This window comes from Plectropomus leopardus, chromosome 2 (assembly GCF_026936395.1).
Source record: "Plectropomus leopardus strain MGB_pleo_1.0 chromosome 2, ASM2693639v1, whole genome shotgun sequence".
Lineage (NCBI taxonomy): Eukaryota > Metazoa > Chordata > Actinopteri > Perciformes > Serranidae > Plectropomus > Plectropomus leopardus.
In genome coordinates this window covers 12297292-12324196 of record NC_142177.1, presented here as the reverse complement: position 1 = coordinate 12324196, position 26905 = coordinate 12297292, and the positions used below count along the sequence as shown (strand labels likewise).

At 38.3% G+C, this 26905-nt stretch overlaps 1 protein-coding gene across 2 annotated transcripts in view; it reads left to right on the top strand.

Moving 5' to 3' along the window:
* Nucleotides 1-26905, top strand: part of cpne5b (copine Vb) — a 144962-nt gene that overhangs the window by 9719 nt on the left and 108338 nt on the right. For both annotated transcript variants that reach the window (XM_042496425.2, XM_088085362.1), the window contains exons 2-3: nt 23749-23789; nt 24150-24196. In XM_042496425.2, coding sequence (XP_042352359.1) covers nt 23749-23789; nt 24150-24196 — 88 coding nt within the window. The remainder of the gene's footprint in view (nt 1-23748; nt 23790-24149; nt 24197-26905) is intronic.

Genomic DNA, 26905 nt, shown 5'->3' with positions numbered 1-26905 from the left:
GTCTGGCCAAACTCAAAAGCGATAATGAAAAAAAAAAAACACACACACACAATCAATACTATGTAAAAAGAAGGGCCAACCAGTGAAAACCGTGTGCCTCCCTGCTGATAATTGTCTGGCTCCAGCACTGTTGGAAGCCGTTCATATTAAATATGCATCAGAGTTGTTGTTATTTTTTTTCTTCTGTTTCTGCTTCCAAGACGGCATTGATCTACAGAGAGCATATTGTATGTTGGCGTGTCTGAGTGGAACTGCTTGCATAAAGACATTTGGAAGCTTTTACAGCATGAAAAACTCTCTTCTCTTGACCTGGCAAGACCAATCAATTATGTTCTACCTTGGTACTTACTTACAGACACTTTGGGTCAGTGCGTTGCAGACAGGAAACATAATTTGTGAGCTCTATTTACTATCTTTCACAGTTCAGTAATGTTTTTTGCCTCTTTAAATGCATTTCTCTCAGCGCTCTCTGTACACTGATGGACAGGCTGTGACTAATGCTTTCACTAAATCAATAAAGTGGACTTTGGGCATGCTGAAAAGGTAAATGTCAAGATTACATATCCACACTTTCAAAAGCAATATTTCCCTTTCTTTGCTTGTTTTATATTAATAAAAAGCAGAATGTCACCCTATTTGGTATTTGTTATTATTATAATTTTCATCTCGTCACCATAATATTATAAAGATGCTGATTCTTATCCGTCACTTCTCACCCAACACCCATTAATTCCCTGCGGCCTTGACAGCAGCACTGTTGAGTTGTCAGCATCTTAACACAGCCACGGCTATAATCAGCTCTGTCAGCTCTACTGCTGAGAATTAACTGTCTCATTGCTGTACCCATCAAATTCTCCCATCCTGCACACTTGTATCAGGCTCGTATCTTTCGACTCTTAGGCCTTGGTGACAGATTCTCCCTGAATACAAACGAGGACCGGTGAGGCTGTGGTCGACAGCGGCAGAACATTAGTGATGTTAAGTCCAAAAGGAAGAGGAGTAACACTCTCTGCGCGTGTTAATGATGGCTCACTGTCATGCTGGCTTTAGTGGCTGAGTGGCTGAAACAGCGCTTTGATCTGTGCTCTCTAACTGACAGGCTTGCTGGCTGACTGGCAAGAGCAGAGGAGTCATGGGAAGACAAAGTCAAATTTATCGGTGAAGGACTGGGGAAATGGAAGACAACCTAAACACACACGCACACACGCACACACTATCTCTCCTTCTCTCTGTGCCCCAAATAGCTAAAAAAGACTGTGACCAGTAAACATGTTAGAAGGTTAAAATGAATTTCTTTTTGGGGATGGAGTCTGTGGCCTCTGTTTGGTATTAGGAGCCATGAAATGTACCTTTTGTTGTGAAGAAGAGGTCTCAGATTGCCAGTCAAGTACAGTTTTGTCCAAAAACATAAATACTTTTTTTTCCCCCACTAAGCCATATTCATTTGCACAAAATAACCCCCATAAATCCTCCCCCAAATTGTTTACTACATCACAATACATCCCAGCAAAGATTTTTTGGTGTAACTGAGTCTCCAAAAACACAATCTTTTTCACTGTGGTCCATACTTTATTAGATATTCGGCTGCCATGTTTCATTTTTTGACATCCTAAAAGGCCAACCTTCAAAGTAGATTTCATGTTTGTGAAAGTAAGCCAGACACTTTCCATTTCATTTTTTATCATTTCAGTGCGGCATCAAAACTTTTATCATCTATCTTTTCAAGCCCTGTGCTATCAGCGATGTTACAGCCAGCTTTATTTTGATGGGCTGAAAGCTCCCATGTTGATGGCTGCACTGTCACTACAGGAGTGCACTGATGTTTTTATGATGGCAAAGGTGATTAAAAGGACTAAAAATCACAATTTAATATTGTAACAAGTTCATCATCATGATCACAGATTTTCAAAATTTTGGTTAGCAGCAATGTGTTTGAGTAACACAAACGTCTAAATTGTTTTCATTTTAAACACATTAAATCCAGTCATTTGCCCATTTGGAAACAAATTGATCCTGCTGCTAAACTTGGTTTCTCAATCTTCCCTAAAGTGAGGACTGATGAGTGTTTATACTTGTTTGATCTTCATGTGGTGACTCATGGGTCACCAGAGTCATCTGTCTAATTGGTGGAGCTGTTATTAACATCTGACTGGGATCTGTGACTCGCTTGTCCTGGTTCCTTGATTAGCATTTTATCAAAGTTAATCTAGACTGAGGGACTGCTATGTCGTGAGTTTTGTTTTTTTATTGGGTAACTGGATTCATTTGGCTTTTTTCGTCTGAGCTACTGACCAACCCAACAAAGCTAAGAGGTCACATCTCTGCAGGCACTAAACATTATAGAGCTCATAGCAAATAAATGCCATCTGTGGAGGGAACAGTTTCAGTGTTTGTATAAGATGACCTGTTTAATGCTTGGACATAAGAGCAGGTGAGGGATCCCCAGCAGCCTAAGATTAAATTCCCATTTATTTTACTTTTTTCATAAAGGATGAGGAGATACACACATTGCACCCTCTGGCACCACCGTTGTCATTCATAAGACCAGATACAGATGTTGTTAGGGTAGTGAGTGAATGCACTCATGTAAACAAACCATGTAGCTATCAGCTGTGTGCTCACATCATACTGGAGATGTAAAAATGGTTGAGTTGTCTACTTTCTACCTTCCTACATTTTGATCTTACTTAAAAAAAACCAACACGTTTTATACCGTGATATTTAATGGAAATGATGTACTATATAGCTATATATTATATGGTCATTTATCTTGACATCTTATTTTAACGTTTTGAATCAGTCGCTCCTTGTCCATTTTGGCGTTTTCAAAGCGAGTGACAGAAATAAAAAAGACACAGGCCATCCAACAAAAAGGCAGCTCACAGTGGCGCTTGCTGCCAGGTAGGACACTTTGTCACCTTCAAATCCAAAATCATCATCAATGTTCCTCATCCTCATTATCAATATTCCTTCACTGCTCTTGTACTTTAATGTAATCACTTTATATCACAATACCTGCATCTTCAACCACCTAAATTTGCATTACCATTATAAGCATATCTACTGTAGTAACAGCTTTCTGTAGTAATCCTGGGGCTGGACTATCATTTCTTAACTGCATGTTCTTATTTCCACAAATGGAAGGTCAGAAAATAAGTCATCAAAGTGAAAAATAAGATGGGTACACAACATTAAACTCTCACAGATTTAGTGCAATAAATCACAGTTATTACTTTGGGCATGAGTGATGTGTGTAAACTTTTCCAGCAGAGGTATCTTGAAATGAATATCCTGTAAGTTTTCAAAGTCATCTCAAAGACAAACCTGCTAAAGATTTCTTTTTTTCCCCCTGAAATTTAAAACACAACAAACACAAACCTCAGAGCATCAAACCCTTCTGATAAGCAAGACAGGTGCATGAGCAGTCATTTAGCTGCGTGAATTGCACCCATTGTGCAGAAGCAGAAGCATCTGTCCTTGGCATATGTGATGGAGTAATGGGAGCTTAATGGCTCTCAGTCAGAGCTATTGGGGGAGGTGAGTCACAGCTGTGGACAGCTACCATCACCTGGCAATTACAAAGATTTGGCTTTTTTGTTCATCCTCACCAGGACTACATACACAACAAGTGATGCATCCTAATGGAGTACAATGAACCAGTTTGTTTTGAATGGCATGCCTGTGAACTCAGGTGATTGGATGCTTCCAGTCATTGGTGAGGCAACAGCCAAAATGCTTATTTGTGGCAAGACTTTCGAGAGTAGTATCTCTCAGCTTATAATGAATTATATGCGCATCCTGACATGTTCCAATAAAATTGTGCCTCTTTGAGCAAATTTTTCTGAAGAGGTGATGATAATTTGTGTCTGTGGTGCTTAAAATTAGAAACAAAAGCTAGTACGCTTCAACTAATGAGCTCAGCTCGCTTCCATGTATGTGGCCTCAGGTCTGGATATGCCAGCATTTCTCTCTATTAGCATTTGATTGAGAAACATTGCAGTTCACCACCGAAGTCCCTGAGCTCTCTACCAACAAGTATATAATGTGTCCATTTTAACCACATAATATAAGACATTTTATGTTGAAAGGAATTTCGGTTGCAAACACTCAGCATTATGCTGATACTAGGAGCACAATGTTCATTAGAGGCATCATCGCAACGGCTGTGGCTTTATTTGTCAAAACAGAGTATGGGTGCAGTTAATTTGAGATGACAGCTAATTTGCAAATCCATCTCACACTCTACCTGTGCAACCTGATTTCTTGACACAAGAATAGTCAAAAATACATACATATTCCAGCAATATAATTAATCTATCTTTTTTCTTTTTTTTCACAAGTATGACTGGGGAACGAATAAATGGTCTTATGCTGTAATCATTTATAATGCCAGTTTTACAAAGTGTGGTCCAGTCAGCAACTTGTAGTGAGTGACGCATGATGGAGTTCGCTCTCAGGGGTAGATGTGAGATTGTTTGCCTATTTTCAGCCCGCGGCGCTATTTCAGCTCTGGCTCTGTGCCCCCAGTGCAGGACGAGATGATTGGGCGAGATGGTCCTGTGTGGTACAGCGACGCTGGGAATGTGCAAAAAGTGTGTGGGTGAGATAACTAGATTTGATTATGGAGCTACCAACGCCTCGAGGGAAACAGATAACGTATGTGTGTGTGCGCGTATCGGTGCATAACTTGTTCTCCTGGCTGCATTTATAGGGATGTGATTGCATTCTTGATGGGTTGGGACAGTTATTGTTGAGGATTTGAATTCAAACAAATGACTGTAAATAAAGCTGTGTGTACACTTTTCTGTCAGCTCTCAAAACAACTTAGTCCTCTCATCAAGGTAATAATGTGATGGATTGTCTAATCCTGAAACCTTTTACACGTGTTTTTCTTCTCTCACAGCAGTCATTAGAAACTTTTAAACTGTCTTTTTTTTTTTTTTTTTTTTACCCCTGCAGTTTTTAGCCATGCTAACAGCTCGAGGGGATGGAAATGTTGGTCTGTTGGTTGGTTGGGGTACCACTTTGGTCCAGACTGAAATATGGCAACAATAATTGGACAGATTGAAATTTGGTACAGACAGATCATGTTCTCAAATGAGGATTTGTAAAACAAACTGTGACTGTAATAACTGCCTTTCGGTCAGCATCTGAGGTGGGCCAATACTTTGATGTGCAGGGTTGTGGAGTAACAAGATTCAAGTAATGCCATATTTAAAATACAAAATATGAGTGACTGTACTCTGCCATAGTTACAGTGTAAATGATTGGTATTCTAAATATAGTAACTGTATTTAATAATAGACTCCTTGAAGGGATTACATTATTTGTTTTTGTTTGATTGTTTTTTATTTGTTTATTATGTGTTTTGTTGTTTTTTTGACATTGTGTCCTAACTGAATGCAATGCAAACAGGTGTCAGTGTCAATATTTTCAGGTCGATTCTATTTTTTTCTATTGGAATGTCCAAGCTGACTGGGAGTGATGCAGCGCTGCCGTTTCAAAATGAACTTTTTGTTGGATGCCCTGTTTCTATTTATTCCTATCTATCGCTCTGAAAGCTCTACAATGGAAAAAGTTGAAATGATGAGTTATCAATACCTCCTTATTTTACTATACAAAACCCAAATAAGGTGGTAGCTGGCAGAAGGGAGCTGCCAGGGAGCTGAACTTTTCTGGTAAATGACTATCACTAATAACAACCTATTTGCTGTTGGCTATATTGTAGGCCAAGTTATTTCCAGAAAATAGCGCTATATAAAACATTTATTTTCTGTTTGAAGAGTATAAATGTTGTAAGATAGCAAGTACTTGCCCATCTTTAAATTGGTTATGTTTATAGTAGGCTTATAGGTAGCCCATGTGATTTGCCATATATGATGTGACAGAAGTGCATATTTAACCGATTCAGTGTGAACAGTGAGTGACGTGTGCTTGCTTTGAGGACAATGTATAAAATTTATAAGAGGCATAAATTTCCCATAAAGACATTTAAAAAAGTGTGTGCAGGGCTCTTGCTATACAGGGATGGCAGAGGTGATGCACAGCCAAATCACTGTTGTGTGTTTTTGGTATGAAATATAAAAACCTGAACAAATGAGCTCAGCAACACAATTTTGAAGTATTCTAAAAGTAATCCAATGTATTCAGAACACATTACTTTGAGTAATCTAATGGAATACATTAAAAATTCAATTTTAGGGCATGTATTAAGTAATCTTAGTGAAACACATTTTAAAAATAACCCTCCCAACACTTTTGGTTTATGATCAAATATTTGCAAAACTTTTCCCTCAGCCTCAGCTGTACTTTGTGTTTCATGCTAATTGGCAAAGAAGCAAGCTAACATGCCAAACTAAAATTATGAAGAGGGCAAAATTATAACTGCTCATTACTGGAGTCATTACACTGCAAAATCTTAACCGTTAGCTTTCTTTGTTTTTTTAACCTTCCTGGTTGAATTCACAACCTTGAGTTACTTTTTAATTTAAGAATGTTAGGTCCAATATGGCGTTCAACTACTTTTAATAGTGTTATAGGACAGGATATGAGAGAAAACTAAACCTGATGTGCCCTGAACCTAACCTAGATTGGCGTACATAATACCAATACCTTTTTGCAAATTTAAAAATGAGAAAAGCACTTTAAATGGGTCAAGACTGGGCTTATAATGACTTACAAAATGCAAGGCCAAATACTGGGGCTTGGAGTATCAGTATTATACTGTTATCATATGACTTGTTGTTGTTCTGAAATTGGCAGAGCAGAAATAAATGTGATTTGACTTAGAGGGGCAGGGTCTGTTTTGGTTGACACTCCTGTTGGTGTTTGCATGAGCCTACCTGATGACCGCCAGCCACCTATTCCTTTGATTCCCTTAACTGGTCTTATATAAAAGCGGAGACTCCTTATTTTGGTCTTGAATGTTGTACAACCAGTCACACAGCAGCTCTTCAGCATTTTGGTGTGTTGTCATGAAGAAAACAATCTTTATTTGCCAATTTCTGAGCAGTTTTCTAGACTGCTAGAAATTGTACTAGAAGGATTTTTCCCCACGCCATAGCTGGGTAGCAACAACAGAAGTTGACTTTGAGAATACCAGCATGTTAACATTGCCATTGTGTGGTAGCTTGCAGGCGTAAGCACTTAGCTGAAAGCACCACTGTGCATAAGCACAGTTTCACTGAGATGCAATCATGGCTGTAGACTCAATATTATTCCAGACTGCTTTGTGATGTGTGTGCCAGTAAATGATTTGAGCCACAGTTGTTGTGAGAGCAAGTATCTCATTAGCTAAATGTCTTAACGGCAGGCAGAAGAGGGCCACCCGACAATGAGATCCTCTCTCCACAGTGACCCACTTCACTGAAACAATCATACATTTTACACCGACCTACTTTAAAGCAGTTGAGAAACTTTTTCTCTCAGGGTGTTATCTATACAGTATGGGCTCACTTTTATTTCCATGTTGCTTTTCATCTCAAGAATCTTGCTGCGTTTCACTACCAGCATAAATTTGAGGTAGACAGCTGGAAATTTCTCCGCACTCTTTACATCGGAGCAGGGGCCCACAGCATGATACCGCTTTCTGTTTTACCTGCAGAATACAAGCTGTCGTGTGACAACATCAATCACTTTTGCCTGACAATTCTTAAAACAAATCGCCGCACATCATATCCTGCAGCTCACAGAAAAAAATTTGTGACGCAAACTATAAATTACCAATGAACAAGAGTTTGTCAGGGTCCTAACCATGCAGTTTGTAATGCTGCCTGTTATCTGACCTCTGTTGACTCTGGGCTGTCGCACAATCCACGCTGTTGGGAATTTTGTGATGATCCTGAGCTTGCCTGCAAAGCTTGCTGTGTCTGTCTGGCGGGCTGAGCAGGAATCTCCCCAGAGGAAGTCCTGGCCTGAATAATTCAACAGCTGGTGGGAAAAACGATCCTGCTTGGTTCTGCCATCGATCCGACACTAAAGCAACGCCAGCACTATAGTTTGGATTCAGATAATTGAGGCTACGAAGAAAGCTTTATTTATGAATTGCTGCTGTTCATTTTGTCATAGAAAGATGGATTAGAGAACATCATTTCAGACAACCAATTATGAACTTAACAATATGCAGATGTTTATGTCATTATTAAAGAACATACACACACACATATATCTATATCTATATCTATATCTATATATATATATATATAATGAATAACAATTTCTATCAGCAAAATAATAAGGCAGCACAGCAATAGGAAATGACAGGACGGTGATAAGATGAGAGACAGTGATGAAGGGCCAGTGAAAGCTTTAATAACGCCGTGCTGCATAATGCTTTACCCAACGCTCCTCTCCAGCTCTTATAAACAGATTACCCTCCCTTTTCCACCTCCACACTTTCCTCTATTGCTCCCTTTATGTTCCCTCTTTTCTCCCTTCCCCATCTGTTTGCTACTTCCTCTTTCATCTTCCACTAAAACTCCTCTGTCTAAACTCACCTTTCTTTCTTTTTTTTACCTTGTTCTTCCCTCCTCATTTGTCATTAACTCCTCCCTTCCTCTGTAATCCAAAGCTACCATCCACCCTTTCATTTTGTCTCAGCACCAATGCTTTTTCATTCACTCAAAGTGTGAGGATAGCCTCTTTCTTACAATCCTTCCTAGATTAAACGCCCTTGAGGAAAACACTCGGCCTCTTTCTGCTTTTCTTTACTGACAAATTGTCATTGCTGGATGAAAGGCTCATATTTTCAAAACATCAGGCTTTTAGGGGATAAGAGAAGCTCTATTTTTTTTTTTTTTTTTGCTTCACTGTCATGCATATTTTTTACCCAAAATTGTTTGAAAGGGGTTTGTGAGCCTGGGATCTGTTAAGCACACAGATATATAAACAATACTGGAGCTTCAAAGCGTATGCATATAAACTGAAGTGACATTTAGACTTACATTAAAACCATTAGTTAATTCATCAGTCCTCTTTTCCCCATATCTGTACTAGGGATGCACGATAATATCAGCACGACATGAGTATTGGCCATTAATGGTTTTGAAATGAAATATGGGAATCGGCCAGCATGCTGTTTTCATGCTGATATGACAAACTGATTTTTTTTTTTTTTGACAAAGTGAACACCTACAAAACATCAACCCTCAGTTGACACAATGAATTAAAATTACATATATTGGAAAAACATTACATTGTATGTCTCTATCTGCTGGTGGGCCATTAGGATATGCATAATATAATGCTCATTCCACTTCAGAAGATACTTAATGATAACTAAAAATGGTATGATATATATAAAAATGATATATCGATATCAGTTATGGGCAAAATGAGTTGTTACATATCAGCATATCAGCTATCGGTAAAAAATCCATTATTGTGCATCCCCAATCTGTTCATTACTTCAGGAAATATAGCTGACTGCAGTGGCTTTAAAGTAACAAAATGCATACATTTTTGATGAGCAATTCTGATGAATGATTATTGTCATTGCTAACCTAGGTGACAAGTTTCCTGTGACTGCCTCACAATAAAATCCACCCAGCCCATTTTTCACTACTTCTTTCTAGCAGTTGTACTAGCAGTTGGAAATGTTCGCTTAATACATCTTGGATATAGCATTAGGATAAAAGTAAACACCAACGTAAGTCCTATGCATTCTCATCCAAGCTTGTCAAATACCTCTGCTTTGTCAGTGGACATACATGTCATAAAATGATGTTCTAGTTGCCATACTGTGTCTGTTTTGGATGTTCAGTGTCATTTTACGCATGTCAAATGCATTATATCTTTCCAAAATAGATTTTAGTTTTCACAGGAAATGTATGGTTTCTGCTCATTACATGCAGTCTATTTTAAAATAGGTAACACTTGTTACACTTTGTTTAAGGTTTATTTCCTTTAGGCAACAACGGCACATGATTAGGTCACTAATGTAGTATGCTACACATGCTAGGATACTACATTCTTATCAAAATAACTTTTGGTTTCACACAAGAAATAAACTGCGGGCCCCTGGGTGAAAGTCCAGAGTTTGTTTGAGCCATTCATCTCAACTCCCACCAGCCCTCTATGAACTTTGCTCTTGACAGGTTGGGTTGTTGCCTGCTGTGTCAACAACTGCACCTGCCTGTGTGTGTCATACCACTGTGAAAGGTACCTCTGTGTGTCAGTATCTGATGCCTAGATCACTGATAAAGCAAAGGTTTGACGAGTTGGAAATGAAAACTTCATCATTCATTTGTCATGTTTCTGGACACCTGAATGTTTTTAAGTCCAGTTTACTCCTGTTTTTGGTTTACAGCAAACTCCCAAGGGAAATTTCTGGCTCTTTGGCTGCTGAATGCTCCACTATGTTCGCCAGATAGTTTCTAACTTTGTCTGCTGTTAAAAAGTTTTTTTTTGCTGAGGTACAAACTTGCAGTACTTCTTGCAAAATCTGTTTAGCTCCATTTCAGTTGTGCCTTTCGTTATCTATTCAGTTCTGCAGGTGATAAATATCTAGTTCTGTTTCCTTATTTTCAAGAGACACACACGCACACAAGCACGCACGCACACACGCACGCACCTTCCCCCAGCCATGAGTTTTGCTGCATTGTGTGCAAGCAAGAGGTCAAGCACAGAGCCTGGGCTGTATGAATACAGTATAGCTTTATTTTACACCCACAAGCTGTCCTCCTTGCACCACAAAAATACACCCTCGATGGGGACCTTTTGACCCTTGATGCACACATGAATATCATAGTCTTTTCTTGGATGTCGTTTCCAGGAAATACTGTTATGGAAACATTATTCAAATGCATGCAATAGGGTGATATGATTGCTATAGGCACTCTGGCTCCCATAACACTTGAGTTCAGACTCTACACCAGCCATGGTAGTTGAACCAACAATGTATGACAGATGCAAAACAGTGTTAATGAATGCATCTGGACTTGTTTCATAAGTAAGCATTAATAGTGAGGAATCCTCAGTTAAGCTCCAAGAGTGCTACTTATTAGCCTGCAGCAGCCTATTTATGCTGACTCGATTCCAAGTCAAGAATTTCATCAGCTCAATTGTCATGATTTGAAACGCCTCTTCAAAAAGAAGCACTCATCTCTAGATATTTATCACACTTTTCTCAGCCGACACTCAGAGCAGTAAGAGCGGGAGAGCTGAGGAACCTCCTGCAGGTACGAGAAAAGGGGCCGTCTAATTATGACGGCTTGTGTCAGATCTCTGTAAATAGAGTCAGCCATGTCTGTGGGTCTGTCTAACAGGGGCTTGTTTCTTCTCCCTGTGCAAGAGGAACTCCGTTATAGTCGGTCTATTTCTGGTCTTATCTCTGAGGATTTTTCTCCCTCACTCTCTCTTTCTTCAACTCCCTCACATACACACACACACACACACACACACACACACACACACACACACTCAGTGACACACATTTTCTTCTCTCCTCTTCTTGTTGTTACATTTGGTTTTTCAAACATTCCTACTCTCTTGATTTCACAAATTCCCATGTGCACGGAGACATACATACCCAAAACCCTGCCCCTGCTGCCTCTGCGCATCTCAGATCTTTTCATAACCTCATTTGCATAAGGGAAGTTGTGTTTCAGGAAGTTAGTTTGAAACCCCTTTAGTATTGCCATTCCCTTTGAAATAGATTATGTAACACCTAATGCAAATCTGGTGACTCATTTTAAATGTTTCATGTCAAAGTGGTGGTTTTGTAATGCTGTGGTGAAAAGTTGACTCTTGTCCTAAAAGGCATATTTAAGGCTAAATTGTTTCTTATTGACAAAAGCTCTTTTTTCATCCTCCTGGTGAAAAGTTGGAGTGATTTTGATCAAAGGTTTTCTGAGCTGCTATGGGTCTTTCTTTCTTAATTTTCTCTGCGAAATGCAGCACCCGAATATATGAGATATTTTTTAGCTACATCCCCTATTTCGCTGCTTTGCTGAAAAGGATCAAGAGATTTCACTATTAGTAAAAGCAGACTGTATTTTGCAGTAATTATCGCAGTCTGCAACCCTGAAGACATACTCTCTTTTAGACCATTTTTAAAGTCTGATATATGTGTGTGTGTATTGTTGTACAGATGTACACTTCAACAGATGAAATTGTGAGTCAGGTTCACTTCGAAATTTAGGGCAGGTCCGTTGTTGACTTGGGGCTGGTGTGTAGGAAGGCATGTGCTTTGCGGTTTTCACTCGACTCAGGGTAATGAAAGAATTGCTTTGATGAGATTTTGTTTCAGCAGATTTAAATACAGCCAGGTTAAGCTCCTGCTGGCTGGTGTATAGAGCTTCAGGTAAAGCAGCCTTTCTGTACCAAATCCAGGTTGAATGTGGCCATTGGAAAAAGGTTTAACTTTAGGTAAAACGCTACACTTGTAACTGTCACCAGCCATCTCATCACAGTGGGGCGGAACATATACCACAAAGACCATCACAAAGGACAAAAACAAGCACCAAACAACAACTGCAGTTTTCAGCTGGTTAATAAACACTTCGACAGACACGGCCTTATCAAAATAACACCAGCAATTGTCCGACCAAGGAGAATTTGGTTGGGCAAGAGCATAACAACTAACCAGTCAAACAGCCAACCAGAAGGTGACAACTCCAGAAAAAACTTTTTTTTTTGTTGATGGTTTGACATCGATCAGGAGTACCGCAAAGGATAAATGACTGGAATTGAGCATGTAAACATTATTTCTGTAAACAAATAGAAACTCTGAGTGGCAGAGTGTAGAGTTTAACATGACCCTGTTGTACTGATGAAATACGTGCTGTGGAAATAAACATACTGAATTTATGGAGAAGGTAACTGGGGAACAGGCGGAATAAGGAAATAAGGCTGCTTCTCTCTGCCACTGTGGAAAACTATTTGAAAATTCACAGTATTTGATTTTGCCTACCCATACTCAGAACTGCTGAGAAAATTATTTAAGAAGGATACTTTATAAGACTAATGCAGATAAAAGCAAATACAAAAGAAAAAGTCACACATTATGGACTCAAAAAACACAAGGACACCTGACTGAAACGGTGTGGACTAAAATGGTACATTTATAGAGGCATTGCTTGTTGCAGGACTATTGTTATTGTATACAACAGATTACAGAGGTGTGAAAGCATCTTTATTCAGACACACTTACTGTGTAGGAAACCTTCACAGCTCTGACACCAAGGTTACTCTTTCTTTTAGTAGCAAAGCAATGTCTTGTTATTTTCTATCTTTTACCTATGCAGGCACATGTCGGAAATATTTGAGCCTCACCTCCTTGTCATCCACAAAATCTTTGAATCCATAAAGCTGGCTTAATTCACACTGTACACATCAGCTTCATCTATGATATGATTCAGTCCTCCATTTTATTTATAACATTAGACAGATATCATTTAGGTGTATTTCCACAGTTATCATGCACTTCAGATTAAGTGTGTGGACATAAAATTGCTTTAGTCTGAGGTCTACAGCACAGGTTTTAAAATGTACTTGACAGAAAGTAGAAACTTTTAATTATTTAATAGCACCAAATGCTTTTAATTATTCAACATCAGCAGAGAATGACCCCCTGATTGTAAATAAGTTACAGTATATTCTGTTGGCCTTTTCACTTTTTTTCTTTTGATGCTGTACAAAGTATAATTCGCTGTAATTATGTAGGGTTTTTGTTTTGTTCTTTTGCATTGTTTGCTAATGGACATAAACAAAGACCCACTCATTTTGATGTTTGTTTTTATGAATATGTAAAAGCTTTTCATTGTGAAGATAGACAGGCCTAGCTTTTCCTTGATGATGGCAAACATCATGCTGGCCATTATTCATTTGATCTTTGCAACATCCAGTATAATGCAGGTTGTGTGAATGATACAATGAAATGCAGCAAATGAAGCAATCAAGAATGTGCACACAGAAAAGAACTTAAAGAAGTATTTTGCTGCTCGAAAGATGATCTTTTTATAGTACTGAGTTGTCTATGAGGTAGAGAGATGCAAATACTTTTGAAATAGGTGCTACATGACCAGAGAAAACAGAGAAAAGGATTTTTTGGCATTTGTTTTGCTCAAGAGGCAAAAAACCTACAACTACCAGAATGCACAGCGCTGCACCAGACCAATAAATGCTCCCGCTGGTGGGTGATATATTGCAAACTTTGACACAATGGCCGCTGGCTATTAACAAACAATCTCGTATTACAGTTAAACGTTAGGCTTAAACATTTGTCTGAAGGCAACAAATAGGCAGTACAGTAACAGAATCTTGGTTTACATTTCAGTAGCGCTGCTTAGTTTTAGTGTTTGATCTCCTTTTCTACAATACAGGAAATAGCATGCCGGCAACTTCCTGTTCACAAACTCTCGCTATCACAGCTAAACAGGGTGTAAAAATAAGTTTCTGAAAACATATTAGGAAGCCTGTAGTCTGAGCAGCAGTCTGAGAGCAAAACTCTGTCAGATGATGCAGAATGCATCACCATGCAGAATTTCGCTAGGGGTGTGCAGTTTATCTACACATATGTCCCAAATTGTTTCGATACAAAGCTGGTTAAACATTGGTGAAGTATCCCTTTAAACTCCACAATATAAGACAATATTAAAGGTCAACACTATTTTAAATAGGATCTATCTTACGAAGATACTTTTGCAGCTTATTGTGGATGCTTGACACTTCTGATAACTGTTGTTCCACAGGAATAAACAGTCATGTGTTGTTTTCAATTTACTGTATGCTTTAGCAAAAGATTTTAAGTCGTCTCCATGGTAAAAAACAGACCCACTGCATTTTACTAAGCATTCCAAGACCATTTCTGTTGCATTTAGTGAAGTGTAATGTGCACAGGCAACTGTTTAGATAAAACAAATATCATGCTGTGTACGTTTTTAGATTAATAATAGTGTATTTATTGATTGATCAGCTCCTAGTCTGTCTGTGTGCAGCAGATTCCTCTCACTCACTAAAGGAGGGCTGGCAAATAAAATCAATGAATCATAAATACACACGCTGTTGATTTACTCCTGTCAAGCTGACATGAAAAAAATTTGGTTTAATAATATCTGTTGTCAGTCAGCCTGGTGCAGACAGTTTGACCAGTTGCAGTCTTCTCAGCTCTCCAGAAGCTGCTGCTGACAGCTGCTTCTGTGGATGCAGGTTGGATTCTGTGTAGATTGAAAACCAGCATCGCCATGGTGACGATAGTAATACTACCAATCACATTGCGAGACAACATATGACGTTTTCCATGACGTAAGAAAATTACCCCGGTGTGTGACATAAAAGGAAAGTGTCAAGTTTTTTTCTGTTGAAAAAAAACGTAATTTCTGTCGAATGACACTCATCAAATGAGTCGAGCACCCAACCATAAATCAAGCTTTGGAAAAGACTGAATTTTTAAGTACATTGCCATAGCAATAGAGGCTGCTCATCTGTCATGCTCTTTAGAAACATCATATTTAGGTTATTGGGTCCGAGATATTGTTTAATCTTCCTCACCAATTATCTAGAAAAATGACACAACCACTCCCAGGGGACCTTGTGGTGCAAACCGCCATTCTGCCTCAAAAAGAAGAAAGATAATTTGCTCCTTCAACACATAAAGAGGATAATGTGTTGAATTCAGAGCATAACAATTACTATACACACAGCAAAGTTGCTCACAGAGTGGAGGACCCAATTAACTTCGCCTCATAATCCATTAGATTAGAGATACACTCTTTGTACTGATTGTAGCTGTTGCTGGCTACCTTCACACTCCGGACACTCTGACTATAAAGGATGGCTTCTGATAAAAAGATTACATGAGCTTACATCATCACAAAGATGTTAGTCCTGAAATAAAGTCACTATCGGCCTGACAGCAAGACTCATTGAACCACATTGGCGTTGCCTTAGCTGCAGCATGAGCCACTTTGTTTCCAGAAAATCTTGTATCACATCAATGCAACACTGTATTAATCATGAGTGAAAACGTTTGCTTCAATAATGCCTAACGGGCAGAGATAAAACAGTTTTTCTAACACATTAACACTATCTGCAATGTTTTGAGATTTGCTCCAATGACCTCCGGCATATAATTGTTGAGGTAGAGAGATTTAAACCAGCTGCTAGGCCCATCTAAAAAAGCACATGTATATGCGTAGACTGCATGAATGTTGGAGATTCAAGAGCAGTGGCACAGAAAAGAAAGCTATTTGAAGCAACATTTAACATAAGAGAGAATGTAGAGAGCATTAGAGGGATAATACACAGCCGACAGATAAACAGCAGGTAGAAATGACAGAGATAGAAGATAGAGAGGAGGCAGTGGTGGATGATATATGGGCTGCTTCATTTTGTACCAGTGTGCAGGAAAAACAAACTAAATTAGGAACTAGAGGGTGAAAGGGAGGGAATACTACAATAATTGCTTGGATTTTCGCATGCTTGGGTGATATTGGTTGCGCCTATACCCTTAAAATACACACAAACACAAAGTTACTACGAAGTTATCACGTGATTCTTAAAGAAATACTTCACCCACCAAAAAACCACTTGTATATGAATTAATCAGCTCGGGTTACACTGATTTCTTGAAGAAACTTTTTTTCCCCGCATGTCTCCACAGTGAATGAAGAATCCAAAAACCGTAAACGTTCTTCATGAATTGGAGTAAAAGGGGGTCCCCCTTTAACAGCAGCAAAACTACATCAAAGCAAACATGTGCAGTATATTCCAAGTCTCTGTTATCCAGTCGTATGCTCAGTATAAACTTTTTAAAATGCACGCCTCTTGTATGCATAAGAGTTTTAAATATTATAGCAAAAATGCATTTGTTTTGGAAGTAGCGAACATACTGCACACATAAATGAGACTTGGTTTATACTTTAAGAGATGAGTTTATAAAATGGATGTTTTGATATATTGTTGCTGTTAACTGTGGACCCCTTTTACTCCAAATCATTTTTTGAATTCTTTGTTCACCATGGAGACATGCAAGGAAAATTCAATGAAACAGGGAGTGAGGAACTGATATACAAATGAACATTTAGGGGGTTAAGTGCAGAAATACTTCACTGGTAACATCCCTTTTGTACTAAAGGAACAGAAAAATATTTTCCTATTTCACTACTTATTAAATATATGTCACTGTTTGGCGATGAATTATCCCAAATGCCCTGCAGAAAAATATTTTTAAAAAAAACATTAATAACTCTTTTTAGAACCTATGAACTTCCCATGACTAAATTACTTTTACTTGTAAAGTATCTAGGTGACTGTTTCATGATTACTGTAGGTATTTGAAAGAAACTGAGAGAACAAACTCCCACATCAATTCAAATGTACCATTTTTTAGATACATCTTTAGATACTCAACAAGTCTTTTGTTGCATCACTCAGGAAACAATCCAAGACTTAATTAGCTTCTCCAACACAGACATATATATAACCTTCTAGCGGCCTCCTGTACAGTAAAAATGTCCCTGACATTTACCTTTTTGCTCTTATGTGATTATTCTACAGACAGAAAAAAAATATTAATTCATTTGTTGTCAACATTTATACACACAGGCTTTGGTTTCTTCTCGTGTGATGACGGGCTATAGGAAAAAGGATTTGATGCAGTCAGAGCAAACAGCTCTTAAAATAGAATCACAAGAAATAAAAGGTCATGTAGACTCCCACGCTATCTTTATTAGGAGGACTGAATCATTTTTAGATAAAGTGAGAAAAATAGCTTCCTACACAGCCTCCACAGTTATCCTCATTTAAAGGAAAAGAGAAAATTAGTCCTCCATTTACACAGATTTTTGGGGGAAGTTTCTATTTTGCTATATTATACATATGCTCACTGTCATGAACTGATTTTGATGAAGCTCTTACTGGATTTGGATCAAATCTGATAGGTTCAGTCTGTGTATCTTTAAACCCTCAAAATCACTGACTTATTGGTGTCACTGAGATCAGGATACTGCATGACAGTTAACAATATTTCTAATGAGTAATGTTGCATTTAATTGAGACTTTGCACTCAAACTATAAGAATGGAGCAGAAATAAACAGGAATTGATGCAGTGTTTTGCTAATGTACCCTGTGAGAGCTGTTACAATGGGTTGGTGGATGGAAAGGTTCCAAATGTAACTGAATGTGTTTATGGAGAAGGGCTGAATAAATTAAAGTGAACAAACCATCCAATTATTAAAAACAATACGCTCCTGAAACATTTTTGCATACAAGCATGATAAAATGAAAACTGCGAGATGGTTTTTTTTTTTCCAAACTTTGTAGTTTGTAGCCATGCAATATTTCTCTGATTAGGATGAAATGACTTTTAAAGTCAACGAAGTGTGTGCTCCAATTCGCTTATTTAATTATCTTGCTTTAGTAGTGCCAAATCCATTTTTCTTTTCAATTTAGATCAAATTGTAATGAAAGGCACTTTTGCCTGAAACCTTGGACTCTGCAGCTGCAACGCTTCAATCACAGAACATCAGCAAGTATCCTTTCTGTAACTTTGAACGTGAGATGAGAAACGAGATTTCAGGATTTCATGTTTTTCTTTTTTATCAGTAATTGTCCTCTCAACTCGCTCTTGAAAGCTATGAAAGAAAGGGTGGAAGAAATACAGAAGCAGAGAAAAGATCAAAATAGATTGAGGCAGATGAAAGAATACAGCTGAAGATTTATGACAAGACAGATTGCAAAGGAAAATGAAACAAGAAAGAAACCAAAGCAGAATCAGAATCAAGTGCCCTCGAGTGAAGGCTCCTGTGTCACTGTAGTGAGTGAGCGAGCAAAAGGAAACAAGGAGGGTAATAGTGTTGGGTACACAGTAGCCTCTGGCTGGCATAATGAAAAGGTCAAGCGAGCATGATGGAGGTGTAACACGGACAATCGAAACGTGGGCGGAGGTTGAGAGATTAAGTTGGAGAGATAGATTTGTTGAAAATGCATACAAATAATGAAGGGGCCAGGAAAGACAGGGTGGGGAAGAGAAAAAGAGTGCTTGAATAAAAGATATATAGTATAAAGGAGGGCACTACATGAACAATGAATGAGGTGAGTGTAAAACACTGCATACAATTCTTGTAATATATGTATGGTTGGTTCCTGTGCACTGTTGGTTGGTTTAGATTCTAGGGATGCACAATATAGATACATTTCAGCAAGTACTGTAGATAACTACCTGCTTGTCTTGGCTAATACTAATTAGATAACCAATAATTTCACATTTTTGTATTTTAAAAAGAAGTTCATAACTCTTCAGTGCACACCTAAGAGTAAGAAAGGCGAAGGCGTAGTGAGCAAAGATGGATGGTTCAATATTCCATAGATCTGATCTAACAAATTTCTAAGTGACATCATTATTGTTAACACAACAAAAACAAAGAAGAGTTATCGTGTTGCTTAAGTTAGTATATGAGCTGCGAGCACATCATACAGGACAAAGTAGCAGCATCTTGAGAGAGTATACCGGAATTCCAAATGTGGTCTTCTACCAAGTAAAATTTGCTAAGACGCCTTTTCCGGTCACTTATAAGATTTGTTGTGTTTAATATCCTACACTTTTCCCCGCCTCTCAGAATCTTTGAACATAATGTATTAGAAATCGCCTTTGTGTTGTCTTTTTCTCAAACTGTCAACAACATCCAAATCAGCAATGACATGCTTGACTCTAGTCAGAGTGCTGCTTGTTCTTCTTCTATGTGTTTATTAGCGGACTGTATAGAAGCATACAGCCAATTACTGTATCGTACTGTGTAGACCAGGCATGTCAAACCGGTCCACAGGGGGGCCGGTGTGGCTGCAGGTTTTGTTTCCAACCAAGTAGCAGCACACCAGACTTGACTCATTTAATCAACTGATCTCCGTCTTCAGACAGTTGATTGGTCAAACTGTGTGCTCTTGGTTGGTTGGCACAAAAACCTGCAGCCACACCGGCCCCCCTGTGGACCAGTTTGACATGCCTGGTGTAGACGCTGCACAACGAAAGCAATTTGGCTTCATATTATCTGCTCTTATAATAATATAAATTTCCCATTATCAGCTGAAAATTTATCAGCCAGATATATATCGTGCTGTCCTTTTTACCCATTTGCAATCTTAAAATGGTTAATTAAGATTCTGCCAAAGTTAGGATAACATTTTATCCAAATACTTAAATAAAGTAAGACAAACTTGAAGCCATGCCTTCCTTCTGGTTTCCACATGTATTTAAATTCACGTTTGTGAAGGTTCTAGGTTTTTAACCTTTATTATAATTATTAGGAACTATTAGTGCATTTTCTCTTTTGACTCTCTTTTTGAGTTGCTCACAAACACTAAGTAACAGATGACTGGATATTCTGTCATAATCCATGCTATTAGAGTATGAGTTCAAACTTGAGTTCTTCGAAAATAAAATTTAAATAAAATTTTATTTTCTTCGAAAATAAACATAAATGCCATCACGGCTCTACATAGAGAAGGATTTCATGGGCACATAGGCTCACAGGGAAGCCAATGTGCACACCTCTCCAATCTCAACACATTGTGAGGATGCGTAAGGCAAGCTGAAAAGTCATCTTCATTCTCAAAATCTGTATACACAAGTATAAAGGACCTAGCTACAATATTTTTTGACTGAAAGTCATTTGCTTCAGTGCAGCCCTGTAAGGTAAATATATAAATATAAAACATGCATCTATACAGATGATATTTCTTTAACCGCATGACCTTATAAAGAGAAAATCTGGTAAAACGAATTTGCCCTGTCTCGTCCATTTATTATTTTGCAGTAGCATATTCATAGAATAGGTGACAGAAAGCAGATGCAGTGAGACAGAGGGGCGGAGAAGCACACAGTTTGGGAGAGACCCTTGACAATGACCTTTCTGGTCTTTCTCCTCACATTACACAAGCCTATAATTTTCTGTCTCCAACCTTTGCTGTGAATCAGTGCCACAGGCAGTAATTAAGCCTCAGGTTCAGAGGATTGATTTGCAGTGTGGTCTGTGATCTCCCAAAATTATGACTCCTGGCATTAGCTGTTACCAGTCACTAATAAATACCATTAGTCCAGGAATTAATGGTACTAATTATGATGAAGGCTAACTGGCTTAAGAAAAAAAACAAACAAAAAAAACAACAAAAAACAACTCTGATTCTAAAATCCACAATATGACAAAGGATTGTTATTTTGCAATATTTTCACTTTAATATGAAGAGTGTGAGGTTACACACTGAATGCAGTCACAAAGAGGGAGGTGTGGTGGGCGTTTGGAGGGCAGAGATAGAGATGAGCATTCAGTAAACATGCAGACATGCTGATAATCAAGCAGCTATTGTGTGAGATGCCAAACCCAACAATTTTCTGTGCTCCCATGCTTGCTACTCAGCTGAATTAGTAGTCATTGAATGTATAAATGAGCACATTTTTTTGGTGCACACTACAAAGACCATTGTAGATATACCATGGGCACTTTACATCTGTGGTTTCATGTTTCAGTGCTCTCTTATCTCTCAGACACAGATCTTTTTCCTATGCCATTATCTCCAGCCCCATGGTACCTTAGAGACTAACTTAGAGAAATATTGATCAAAACTACAACCAAACACTGGTTCGAACTTGATTTGAAAGTGCACCAACACTATAGGGTTGTCATCAGTACAGTAATTTAATCAGAATATTAACCCTAACTGCACAATATGATTGTAGTGGATAATTTTGACACTCATGTTAAACCCACATATGCTTTCATGTACTGTGATGGATGAGGCTTGTTCGCCAGCACCTGATTCTATATTCCATATTCGATTCTGTTACAACTCGATTATCATCATTATTGTTATCAGTCTCATAGAAATGGGTTGAAGGGGGCCTGCTACACCTACTAGTACACTCAGAAAGCCCTTATCAGCCCATAAATAGAGGGAAGGACAACTTACTCCACCACATGCGTTATCTGTATGAACTACTTATTAAAGACCCAACTTTGTCTTTTAATTTGAAGGATTTGTTGTATAAATCCCAACAAATCTGAACCAAACTTCAGCCTCAGCATAGGTCAAATTGGCCAGAATGATTAAACACACCTGAGTGAGTGCAGATCCTTTAAAATAGAGGTGAAAGTATCCTTGAAGTACTTTAATACCTTGTCTTGGAATCAGTTGCTGCTTGAGAAGCCCCAAAAAACATTACTCTTGACTTGAACAAATGACCCGAAGCTGACAGCACAACAGCACTATTAAAGATTCATGTTGAGGTTTGTGGAGGGCCATCGTTTGTCTTCCTCTTGTGTTTAATTTAAAGGTACCCTGCCACACACAACTGTGTTTTTATCTAGCCTATTTCCTTGAGCTATTTATTTATACTTTGATGCCAAGTTTGTTGGTGTAAAAGATCTGAAAGGATGAGGGACAAGGGCTGGATAGTCACTTGACAGAGTAAAGTTGTATTTGTTTTATGTAAACTTAGTGGTAGTAGCAATTGAAAAAGTAATGTGATGCAACAAAATGTCACCACCAAAACAAGACATTAGTCTAAATGACTAATGACAACAACATGTGTAACCTACACGTAGGATATGTATGGAATTTGATCTATGTAATAAATGACTGTATTTACAATAAACCAACAATATTTGTAGGCTATTATAGCCAGACACCTATTAACCAATAACTAATTAAGAAAAAACACAAATGAAATGCAGCCTACATGAAGCCATTTCTTGTAGTCTGATAGTCAACTGACTTAGTGAGCTTTAGCGCTGCATTTCAAAATAGTCTCCATTTAGAGGTGGTGAGATTTTAAATGTTTTTTTATGTAAACATTTTTCCCTTTATTTTATTTTCTGTTGGCTTTGCTGACAGACAGCTGGCAAGCCACATCGAGCCCAGTGGCCGCCCTACAGTCTCCATTAGTTAGCCAACGTTTTGGTGAGAGCTAGCCAGCTGTGGTTTTATTTTGAGCAGCAAAACCCCTTTAGCACTGTAAACCATATTAGTACCACTAGCTTTGCTGACACTGCTAACAGTGCTAACCAAGCTAACACCAATAACAGTTAATCAGGATGAGCAAGTACAGCATTATCTGTTTTTGTATCTTTTTATGTAACTGTATCTGTTCAACCAACTAAATTATCTGCATCTGTTTCTTTCCTTGACATGTGTGGAGTTTAATTGGAAATGGGTGGGGCCTAACCAGAAGTTGTTTTTTTTTTTAGTCTGAAACTGATATGACTCAGTCAGAAGTTGCTATTTTTTTTTAATTTTATTTTAGAAAAGAACAATCCCAGGATTGATTTTCAGATCATTTTTGATCTCAAGAGTCAGAGATTGAACACAGCTATCACGAGTACAAATGTTCACACATTCTACTTGGATGAACCTTGTTATCATACAAACTACATTATCTCTATTGTTTATTTGTTACATCTAAGTAAATGGCTCAAACTCAATGAGGCTAAAAGGGGTTTGTGGTTAAAAATCGAGGTGCTTACTCACCAAGGATTTAGGGGGACATTGGAGGGTAAGCAAATGTTTCCAGAGCAATGTTGTTGGGTTGGGACAATGTCACCTGCTGTAAAACCCCTACAAGTGGAGCCAGTAGTAACTCCCACAGGACCTGGTTGGCGCACGGTGCAGTAAACTAAAGAGTAGCTAAATTAACCTTTAGACTGACATGAGTAGCCTGCCAAAAAAGTTTGCCTCCGTGATAGCAACATGTTACCATAAACAAGAGGTTCTTTGTCATTAAGTAATAATTGTTTATCTTGTCTTTCCTCATTTTTCAGAAATCTGCTGGATAAAGACACATTCTCCAAGTCAGATCCATGTGAGTACGTCGTAGAGACTCTGTTTGAATGTTTGTGCTCTGCTGTCATCTCTGTGCAGGCACTCAAAAAAAAAAACAAAAAACAGCTTTTTGTCCAGGTACTTTTTTTTCCGCTACATTTTCTTTTTCTTCTGGTTTTTGTGAATATGTTGCCCTGTGATTTGGGAAATCTTTGTTGTGCTCAGAGTGCCATGGCTGTTTGTTCACTGTACTGGAGCTAAAACCCTCACATTGATTTCCCATTTGGAATCTGCCTGCATTTCGCTGACTGTTTTTCTCTCTTCTTCTCTCTCTTTGCCCCTCATTTTCTTTTTCTTCCACAATATGTCATCTTTTCCGTCTCTGGTACTTTTTCCACAGTATGCGTGCTCTATACGCAAGGTGTTGAAACCAAACAGTGGAGAGAGGTGAGTGCACACACGCGTACACATAAAAAAGATGGAAATGAGTTTGTCCAATTAAGTTTTTCCTGTGCTCACTGTGGGTTTGTCGTAATTGTGTTTTTGTGTCGGTTGAGGCTATAGTTAAGAGATTTCTGTTCTTGTATTTTTCTTTTCAGCGTGAGCATGCAGTAGTTGGCTTTAACACTTCATTAAAGCTATTCAGCTATCAGTTGTCTGAAAATGCCAGGGAAATATTCTCTAATTGGACCCTGCAGCCAACAAAGAAAACCCCTCACAATATAATGATCAATATGTTGACACTTTGGGGACCAAGCAACATGCTGGGAAGGCTTTAAGCCAGCAAATACTGTGGCTTTAAGCAGTCAAGGCGCCATTACTGTTCACTTTCTGTAATTATTTTGATCTGTTCTATGGTCTGTCTATCATTTTGTTACATGGGTAAAAAAAAAGTAATAATAGTCAATGAGTTAATGAACTGAATATTGAATTCCTTTACATCACAGCCCTCTCCTGCAGTGAGGGGTAACTGAAATAATGTCAGAACTGCAACTAAACATTTGTTGTTAAAGGTTGTGTGAAGGCCAACATAATTTACAAGCTTGAACAAGCTCCTGCAAACATTGTCAGATGTGGCACTGTTTAGAATAGGTCAGGTGATATTCTACATATTTCTTATTGTCCCAAAAATCTCATGAAAACACCAAAATCCACAACTAATTAATCCAAAGACCTCCCTTGTTGTCCTAAAACACACAAGTGAGCCACACCTTTGCACTGACATTTTCCTTCATTAAGCTAAACATCGCTACTGTATTTTAAATTAAGAAAAATCCCACTAACACTGTTTGTTTCTGTAAATACACATTAGGCAAACCAAATCAATCAAATCAAGCACAGTCCAAAATAAACGCACAATTTACAATTTACTATCTTAGTAATGTTTGCCATGAACTATATAGATAGATAGATAGATAGATAGATAGATAGATTCTGTGTATTCCTGCAAATTTCTCTCTGTGTTCAAATACAGTTAAAATACTGTATAGTCCTGTGCATGCTTATGCACAAGTTCCCATAATACAGTAGTTGTCTTTGATGTTAGCCCCCACATTTGACATCCTTTCTCACCCCACAATGCAAATTGTAAATGCATCGAAATGGCCACAGATATAATATTTACAGACCTGATCCACTGTGGATGGATAATGGATCGACATTTAATGGAATTCATATTTATTTATACAGTAAGATGACCCTCATGTCCTGCTTATGTGTTTACCCGGTCAAAGCAGATGGCTGTGTGGGCTTTTGGGACTGTGAAATATGCATATGCATATTTGTGTATACTTAAAGCATAGGCGTAGGATATTGAAACTCTGCTTTACACTTCTCACAAAAGACACTTTGTTTTCCTCGTTCGACAGCTAAGACAGACTGTTAATCCAATCAAGTACACAAAACATAATTAAAATAATGAGTATTTCATCAGAGTTTGTTTTCAAGTCAAATTAAACTTCATTCTGTCATGTTCGCTGACTTTGTTGTAAAAATAGAAACATCTAAAGCAGTGATTTCCTCACAGAGATAAACCATCACGTCCATAATCATTTCGTTAAGAGATGGTGGGTGTTGATGCGGCTCCAGGTAACGCTGTGTGAGCCTGAACGCTCCCAAATCTCAGACTGAACAAGTGAACAGGTGACTCACTAGGGACTTTTAAATAACGTTTTCTGACAGGACCCTCTAGCATGCCAGCCAGGATTGGGTCACATTTGATGATGATTTGTACCTCCTCCAGCATTTGTTGTGTGTGATGTTAGTGCAGGTGGTGGTCCCTGTGAAGATCTCAATTAGATGAAGAATGTCTCCATCATTTTTGCTATAACTATGCAAAATCACAGGACTAAATCATTAAATCATCTTTGTGCTTTCACTTTCCCGGTTGGCATATTTTAATTTTCCTGTGTGCTCAAGTGCTTTGCTCAGGATTTGGCGTAAAAAGTACCTTGAAGGTGATTTTTACACTCAGGCTGATTGGAGGGGTTTTCCTGGTCCAGAGGCTGTTTTCCATCAGAGTTCTGTAAGTTTGGTGGAGTGTGAAAGCTGTTATGTAACTCAGGTGCTATATAGTAAACTAGCCTCAGTGTCATATACTGGTAGTTGAACAAAACAATTGTTCTATGTGACATAAACTTTGTCGGTCGTTGTGTACATTACTTCTTTTGTTGATGAATTTACATAATATCAGCTAATGACCTACAGTAATGGCTTGGGAATGGACTCAAGTATCTAGTCCGAGTGTGAAAACACTCATACGTCGTAGGAGATGTTTACCAGCCACAAGGTAGGGTTGCTCTCTTGCTAAGTAATATTGACTAACACAACCTCAGTGAAGCACTGAGAGAACTGTCAAAAATACACTTTGACAAACAAGAGAGAGATTTATCTTTAAATGTCAACATAAGTGTATTTCTACATGGCCAGCTGTCAAATAAAGGCAAATGCCAAAAACAATCTTAAAAAGAAGAAGCACACTCCTTGACCATCCCTCTTTGCTGCTGATATGTTAGATATTATAAGAACTGCTGTATGAGGATATGTTAACATGTGCAACAGAGCAAACCTCTGAACACAACCAGAGTAATACTGGTGAACTAATTTTTACAAATGTTTTCAGTAACAGCAACAATGTGGATGTTGTGAACAGTTTTT